The sequence below is a fragment of the Chrysochloris asiatica genome, unplaced genomic scaffold (genome assembly GCF_000296735.1).
Source record: "Chrysochloris asiatica unplaced genomic scaffold, ChrAsi1.0 scaffold00265, whole genome shotgun sequence".
NCBI classification, from domain to species: domain Eukaryota; kingdom Metazoa; phylum Chordata; class Mammalia; order Afrosoricida; family Chrysochloridae; genus Chrysochloris; species Chrysochloris asiatica.
In genome coordinates, this window is record NW_006408783.1 from 1833112 (window position 1) to 1842059 (window position 8948).

The window sequence follows — 8948 nt, forward strand, 5'->3', positions numbered from 1 at the left end:
TGACATGAATACAGTTAAGCTCGGGGGAGAAAAGCACACAGAACCTGCATTTGCTGATGGGCAACAACTTAAAATGAAGAGAAACAGCTGTAACAATATGGTAGGTATTTTAATTTGTGTTCACTATCCACATGCAATTAAGAATCACCATTTTGGACGTGTGAGTCCAAGGTATGAAAAAAATCCCTAAACCACTTAAATTAAAACAGAAACATATACATTACATAGGTGCCTCAGTCCTCTGAGCCTCCTGAGGATGAGAATAACCAGGGAAATTTCTTGCTCTTTAAATTCTTGTAGACATGAAGATTTTGGAGCCAACAATGAAGACACCCAACCTGTGCTCAGAACAGAGCCCAAGCTGTTGAAAGCTACTGCTCAAGACAGACTGCGTGTATCCATCACTAGGCGAGACTGGCTTCTTCAAGAAAAGCAGCAGCTTCAGGTAAGCAAATGAAGAATCTGAAAGAACTAGGGTAGTATTTTTTCTGGCCTTTTTAACAAGATGGGCCTTTGCTTTCCTGAGTGTAGCAATTAGAGCTTTACCTGTCAACCCTGTAAGGTACAAAGAGGAGAGATTGGAGATTACGGGAGTTGTATGAATCTCATTACAAATGAGAGGTTGAACATGCAGCCCATTTTGTGCCTGTTTTTGATAGTCCTCATTACCTCTTGAATATTCTTCCCTTGTCTGCCAGATCAATTTGTCACCTCTTATTATTTTGACCTTTAGAAGATTCTTTAGGAAGGCACAAAGGAATGTGTACACTGAAAAGTCTTTAAGGGGATTCTTACCTTATTGGATTGTGAGCAGCAGTATGTGAGGACACAAAGTGGCAAGGACAAGCAAGTCTGAGAATGCCCAGCAGCAATACACGAAAGCCCAGTGTTGGCCCAGGGCAGTGGATGAAAGCTGGCCAGGGCCCAACACAATTAAACCCAGAAGAGAGTTAGGAGCTCTGAAAGCAGACATGACACCCTAGAGGCAGGAAACCTGGAGACTGGGCCTCAGCCCTGCAGCCTAGACACCTTAGGAGCAGTGGGAACCAATGAGGAAACACAGATGACAGACAACAAGACATTGTGCTAAGAGCACAGATCTGTAATAGCTGAGTTCAAATGCTGATACAGGCTCTAACTTCCTCTGTGAGTTTAGACAAGTTATCTGAGTATGGGAGCCTGGCAAGTTACTGGAATAGCTATTCCTCCCACACCTGCCAGTGCAGAGTATTGTTGTTATCTGAGTCTGTTCATCCAGCTCCCTGCAATAGCAAAAGGGAAGCAAAGTCATCAGAATTTGAAAATATTCTCCAATAAACTAGGTAGTGGTGTGCCATGGAGTTGGTTTCGACCCATAGTGACCCTGTATAGGATTTCCAGGGAGTGACTAGAGAGCTTGAACTGCCAAGCTTGCAGTTCAAATGGCTCGGCAGTCTGGCGCATTAACCCACAGTGCCACACAAGGACTCCACCAGAGCTCCTTAGCACTTATATATTCAGTGAGCATCACTGAAGTTTGGGTTGCTGAAAACGTGAAATTTGGAGTTTGGTTTTTAATAATAGCCACCAATTTAAAGGCCTGCAGAATTCCAAATAATGTCAGAGTAGCAGAATCTAATTTTAGCCTAGGTTGAGGGTGGTGGTGTGATGTGCTGTGGAGTCAGTTCTGACTCACGGTGACCCTTCATAGGATTTCCAAGATTGTAAATCTTTATGGGAGCAGAAAACCTCATCTTTTTCCCGCATAACAGGTGGTAGTTTTGTATTGCTGACCTTGAGATTAGCAGCCCACCTCATAACCACTGCACTAAGGAGAATTCCTGGTAGCATTCTGGAGGAAGGTGAAAGGTCATTTATCCAACAGGTATTTATCGAATGCTTACAATGTGTCAAAAACTATTGGGAATGCTTGGGATTCCTGTGGAATAGGAGTGGAGGTGGGGGTGATGTCAGAACAGATAGACAATAAGTGATAAACATAACAAATAAAAACAACAAATCTCAACAAATACATAACAAAAACACAGTATGTTGTAGGCTGATAAGCTGCTGCTGGATGCCACCAATAGTTAAGTGCTGTAAGATAATGCACTGGACTGAAAGGTCAGTTTGAACTGCAAGGTTGGTGGTTCAAATTCATCAGCCACTCCTTGGAAACACAGGGTTGCTGTGACTCAAAGGTACTTAACAACATCAACAACAGTAGACTCCTAACCAAAAGGTGGATGGGTTGGACTTGGTCATTCCAACCCATCAGAGGTGTCTTAAGACAGGCATGCAATCTGCTTCTGAAAGGTTACAGCCTTCAAAGGCCTATGGAACTGTGTACACTGCACACATGGAATTGCCGTGAGTTGACATTGACTAGATGGCAACTAACAACACCACGGAGATGAGAGCTATAATGAGGACCAGAGTCTGGGTTCTGCTCACTGAGAAGTGGAATTGAAGAAACACTGGGAGGAGAAGAGGAGGCCTAGCTGAAATTTCCAGTGTGAGCTCTCCAAGCAGGATACAGTCTGTGTGAAGGTCACATCAGGTGGAGTGTACCTTGTGTGTTCCAAGGAAAGCCACCTGTCCAGTGTGGCTGGAGTAGTTAGTCTAAGCAAGGGGGAGAGTAGTATGGGGTGAGGTTAGGGATGTAAGGGGTCTGTATGTGGACTTGGGTTGAAATGGGGTGCCATCTAAGCAGCGAAGTAACATGATCTGACTACATGTTAAAGAATCACTTTGACAGCTACGTAAGGATTGTTAGCTACCATGGAATTGATTTTGACTTGGGGTGACTGCATGTGTGCTGAGTAGAACTGCGCTCCGTGGAGTTTCCAGTGTTGTGACCTTTCAGGAGTGGATTACCAGGCCTGTCCTCCAAGGACCTCTGAGTGGCCAGAGGGTGGTGCGAACCACCAACGTTTTGGTTAGTAGTTAAGTGCTTAGCTGTTTGCTCCATCTAGGGACTCCTGGGTTAAAAATAGTGTGTAAGAAGAAGTTGAAGGTGGAAGTAAGGAGACTAGTTGGAAGACTGACAATAACACAATACTCTTAGCTCAGTGGGAGACATGGAGGCCTTCTTTTCCAGTTAAAATTTCTTTCTCTATCTTGCTAAAAAAGAGCTCTGGTAGCGTAGTGGATTACAAGCTGAGCTGCTAACTGCAAGGTCAGCAGTTTGAATCTACCAGCTATTCCGGGGTAGAAAGATGAGGCTCTCTGCTCCCATAAAGATCTCAAGCCTCGGAAACCCTATACAAAGTCACTATGATTCAGAACTGACTCCACAGCACATAACCACCACCATATTCCCCCGAGAAGTGGGTTTAGAAGGTAAAAGTTGTGGAGTATAGAGTATGCCTTGGGTTTCTAAATTGGAGAGACAGACATGATTAATGTTATGTTCATACCAGCCAGAAACCAATGCAAAGACAATGCAAGGTTGCTCATTTAAAAGCCTGATTTTAAGTTCAGAAGTAGCTGCTCAGGTACATGCTGCTTATTTTATTTATTGACCTCAAGATGAAATGATAACTCTTTGGATCCCTTGGATTTTGGTTTGCTTTATTAAAGGTGTGGTACTGTAGGATAAATCACTTGACTGCAAAGTCAGTTTGACCCCCAAGATTGGTGGTTCAAACTAACCAGCCACTCCTTGGAAACCTTATACAGGTTGCTATGAGTTGGAACCGACTCAATGACACATAATAATAACAACAAAACAAAAGCGTATTCATGGAAACTGAGTTTATTTAATATTTTTCTGAACTTTAGACTGCATGACACTGTCTGTAATCCCTCCTTGTTCTTTCAGTACTGCAGATGTAAGAAGCCCTGATTAATATTTTTAACATCTCTCTCTACAAACAAAATTCTCAAATTTGGAGACAGATTAATAAGGATTGTTTGCCAGTATCCTTTTGTTCTGTGGCTAGCTATTACCTGCTTAGCTAGTATCTTAAGTGCACAATGTTGTTGTTTTCTAACTAAGATGAAGAAAGTCATCTATATGGCATCTTTCAAGACACATTCTTGGCTCCTCCCATAGTTATTTAACGTTTGGAGGTCAAAGCTCTGGTACTGAGGGCAGACTTCAGTTGAAATGCGTCATTTCAGTCTGCCATTAGCAGGTTAATTGATAAAATCTGGTTTTCCTTCTTTCTAAAGAAAGAAATTGAAGTTCTACAAGCAAGAATGTCCGTGCTGGAAGCAAAAGATGAACAACTGAGGAGGGAGATTGATGAGCAGGAGCAGCTGCTAAGGTGGCCAGGCTGTGAACTGTCTACTCTGATGAGCAAACTGCCCTTGGGGGAGTTGCAAAAGATGGACCAGGCCCTGGATGACACCTGGGCCTTGGCCAGTCAGCTTCTGTTCCTTGCAGAGCCACCAAAAACAATAAGAAGGTATTTTTTACTTCCTAACTGCTTTTGAATTGCGTTAGCCCTTTTATAAGCTCACTGTATTGATTTTGTTCTTTGATCCTCATATATAAATATTGACCAAGCTGTCAGTCCTGAGTATGGCAAGATAGTTCACAGCCTGGCCACCTCACCCACAAAACATCAGGACTCCTCCTCCCTACTCAAATATGCACCCCTCCCCATTTCCAAAAGGAGCCCTCATAGCAAAGTGGGTTATAAGTTGGTCGGCTAACCACAAGGTCAGCGGGTCAAATCCACCAGTCACTTCACAGGAGAAAGATGAGGCTGTCTGCTCCTGTAAAGGTTTATAGCCTCGGAAACCCTAAGCAGGGTTGCTGTGATTTGGAACCAACTCCACAGCACGTAACCACCACCACCGTAGGGCTGTTGAAGTCCTGGTGTGGCACTAGGCCACAAGGTCAACTTGAACCACATGGTCAGTGGTTCGAACTCACCAGCTGCTCCTTGGAAACCAACCCTCTACAGGGTCGCTATGAGTAGAAACCAACTTAGTGGTGCTTAACAACAAAATAGGGCAGTTATGCAGACTAACTGGGTTTTGGTAGCTTAGTGGTTATGAGACAGGCTGCTAACCTCAAGTCAGCAGTTCGAAACTACCAGCTGTTCTGCAGGAGAAAGATGAGGCTTTCTGTTCCTGTAAAGATTGGAAACCCTATGCATGGTCATTATGAGTCAGAATCGACTCCATGGCATACCACCACCACCACTACCACCATATAAAACTGTTCTAACAGAGTCTAAGGAGCGCTGGTAGCATAGTGGTTACGAATCGGGCTGTGAACCGCAAGGTCAGCAGTTTGAAACTACCAGCCTCTCCGCGGGAGAAAGATGAGGCTTTCTGCTCCCGTAAAGATGTACAGCCTCGGAAACCCTGTGCAGGGTCACTATGAGTTGGAACTGACTCTACGGTACTTAACAACAACAACGTATATAAGGCTTAAAACAACTCTTTCTTGATTCCAGAATCCAGGTGCATCATATTTGTTTTTTCTTTTGCTTTTTCCAGCAGGGAGGCTTATTATCCTCCAGTCATCTTCTTGAAGTAAAAACCTTGGGCCCATCTACCTTAGAACCCTGTGCAGTACTCACCAGCCACCATCCTTCTGAGTTGAACTCATAGAAAATACTCATGCTGTTACTTGTTAGGAGATGTATCAATTATAGAGCATTTTCTTACACATTAACATATATCATTCACACAGTATGTGGTAGGATAGATGACTAATTACTTTCACTTTACAGTCGAGAAAACCAAAATTCGGAAAGTTCTCTGATGACGCAATTAGTCAGAGACCATCTAAGAACATCTGTAGTTGTCTTTCGGTCTGATTTTCTTCCCAAGAACCAAAGAAGATATTTCTGAGCTCATAGAGACAGATCTTATTTCTTACTTCTATTCTGGTCTGTTACTCTGCCCATGTATTCTCTCTTGCTTGTTAATGAATTTGACGGCTCAGAGAGGGAATGCAGGTAATGTTCGCCCAATGACCCAGAGATTTAGCCAATTGGATAGACTCTTGAGAGACTTCAAAGTCATGGGGATCCAATTTTATGGTGCTGTTAGGGAGACTGGCTGTGAGACTAGCCCTTGACGAGGTGCTCTGCCGTCTGGGGTTCTTCTAGGGAGCCCCCATCAGAGTCAAAGCCTTAAGTTTCTCCCTGAGATTTCCAAGCTCGGGTCAAGAGCAGCCTTTCCCTTTTTGTTATGCTGAGGTGCCTGGAGGAAAATCATTTCAGAAAGCACCAGGGCTTTGTGTCGGAGGAAATCATGGAGATGTCAGGACAGGAGAGTAAGAAGGAAATGCAGGGCGGTTCGAAGATCAAACCGTGGGCTGTGACTGGTGGATAATGCCCTTTCTTCTTGTGGTAATGGCGCTGTACGGTGCGTTCAACCTCATTGTTCACCAGGAGCAGAATTCTGTCTGTGCTGGATGGAGCTGGTTGGTGCTGCTGGGCAGACAATTGAGGGTGACCACCCTGACACATCTCAGCACTCTGGATTACCCTACATCTTGTCTTCCACTCCATTAACTGAGTAGTGCAGAGAGACCAGCGAAGAGGTGGCCTTACCTTTGTGTTTCAGGGCAGCGAGGGTGGTGGAGGTGTAGGCTTGGTCTGGTCAGCTTCTTTCCAAGCTTGCAGGAAGGTGAGACATCGGACTGCCCCACCATCAGTATCAGCTGGAAAACCATGGAGTGAGCTTTCATTCCCAGGAGGCAGACATACCATTTCCAAGCTAACAGGCAATATAGTATCGGCACCCAGGAATGGGTGTTGGAAAGGAGCCCAATGAACCTTGAGCCATTTGGCTCAACAGATCTGAGAGATTGCTTGGTCCAATATTTGTAACAAATTATAGATGATCTCATTAGCTGAATTTTTTTTCATGTTTTATTGTGAATTATATGATATTTTACATGAGAGAATTTTAGTTTTACATTCATTCCATCGTTTATCGTCTCATTGCCATGGTTCCAATCCCCTCCATGCATCATCAACCGACCAAAGGGTATACCTTTTGATGATGTTCGCTCAGAGGCAGCTGGGTGAGACTCCTCTGTGCTTCAGTAACTGTGTAAACTGGGCCAATTTGAGGCACCCAAGTGCTGTGGCGTAGAGCCTTCAGGCCAACTACCTCTGAGCAGTCTTCAAGCTACTTCTCCATTGTTTGTTTATTATTGTGCCTTTATCTCCCCTGCTGGTCTCTCTGTTTCTTTCGCTTTGATGTTTTTGCCTTTTACCTGGATGATTTGTCAAAATCATTGGCTTTATGGGACTAAGAGCATTAGAAATCATCTGAAAGAAGAGCTCAGTAAAAACTTTTGCTCTTGAATATTTCTTTCCTTTCTCTTTTTAAAGCAGACACTTTGCTTTTGTCAAGAATTCATGAGGCAGACAAATGCTTGTCCAGAAAAGTTAATACAGTGTGATAGTAGGCTGTGAGAAACATGAGACCAACAAGTCCTTGAAAGTGGTAATAAAGGACAACTTGCTATGGTTCATCTTCTCATCTCTCAGATTTACAATCATAATGTTGCTGTTGTGAAGTGCTGTTGAGTCGGTTCTGACCCATAGTGACCCTGTATAGGGTTTCCAAGGAGCAGCTGGTGAGCTGCTCAAACAGCTTTGCAGTCTGGCGCATTAACCCACAGCACCACACCAGGACTTGTAATAACACTGTTGGAGTCCTGGTGTGGCTCTGTAGGATAAGCACTGAACTGCTAACCAAAGGGTTGATGGTTAAAACCACCAGCCACTCCTCCGAAACCCTATACAAGGTTGCTATGAGTCGGAACCCACTTAATGGCACTTCATTACAACGTTGTTTACAACCTCAGCCAACTCTTCATTTGTCTTGTAGTGGCTTGTGTGTTGTACTGTAGTGATTTGTGTGTTGCTGTGATGCTGGAACCTATGCCGCTGTTATCTCAAACACCCGCAGTGTCACTGTTGGTGGACAAGTTTCAGTGGAACATTCAGACTAAGGCAGAGTAGGAAGAGAGGCCTGGAGAGCTTCTGAAAATTGTTGCTGTTGTCAGGTGCCGTCAAGCCAGGTGTGACTCAGAACAACCTTACGTACAATAGAAAACTCACTGCCCCATCCTGTGCTGCCCTCACAGTGTTTGCGTCCACTGCTGCAGTCGCTGTTTCAGTCCATCTTCTTGGGGGCTTGACCTCTTCTTTACCAAGCACGATGCTCTTCCCCATTCTCCTGATAACATGTCCAAAGTACTGGAGCTGAATCCTTGATACACTAACTTCCAACGAGCATTTGGTTATACTTCTTTCATGACAGATTGTTCTCTGGCAATCCATGGTACTTTCAATATTCTTCACCAACATCATGACTCAAATGCATCAGTTTTTCCTCAGTGTTTCTTATTCATTCTTGTCCAGCCTTTATATACGTAGGAGGTGATTGAATATACGTTGGCTTAGGTCAGGGGTACCTCAATTCTCAAAGGGATATCTTTGCTGTCTAACATTTTAAAGAGATCTTTTACAGCAGATTTGCCCAATGCAATAGTCATTTAACTTCTTAACTGCTGCTTCCATGAGCTTTGGTTGTGGTTCCAAGTAAAATGAAATCCTTGACAACTTTCGTCTTTCCTTTGTTTATTGTGCTGTTGCTTATCAGTCCAGTTATGAGGATTTGTGTTTTCTTTATGTTGAGGTATAATCTATTCTAAGGACTATAGTGTTTGATTTTTATTAGTAAGTGTTTCAAGTTCTCTTCACTTTCAGGAAGCAAGATTGTGTCATCTCCATATTGCAGGTTGTTAATGAGTCTTCCCATTTTGATACAGCATTCTTCTTCATATAGTCCAGCTCCTCAGATTATTTGCTCAGGCTACAGAATGAATTAATTTGGTGAAAGGATATCATTCCGATGTGCACTGTATGAGTAATTTCTTTTAGAAAGATTAGCCCAAGGCTTGTTCCTGTGAGGTGGAGTTTAAAGATATCCCAAATGTCCAACTTTTCCAACATGCTATTATGTTGTTGTTAAGTGCCATC

At 43.5% G+C, this 8948-nt stretch overlaps 1 protein-coding gene across 1 annotated transcript in view; it reads left to right on the forward strand.

Moving 5' to 3' along the window:
- Positions 1-8948, forward strand: part of DISC1 (disrupted in schizophrenia 1) — a 493957-nt gene that overhangs the window by 107897 nt on the left and 377112 nt on the right. Inside the window, exons 4-5 of the mRNA XM_006874175.1 lie at positions 301-445; positions 4156-4391. Coding sequence (XP_006874237.1) covers positions 301-445; positions 4156-4391 — 381 coding nt within the window. The remainder of the gene's footprint in view (positions 1-300; positions 446-4155; positions 4392-8948) is intronic.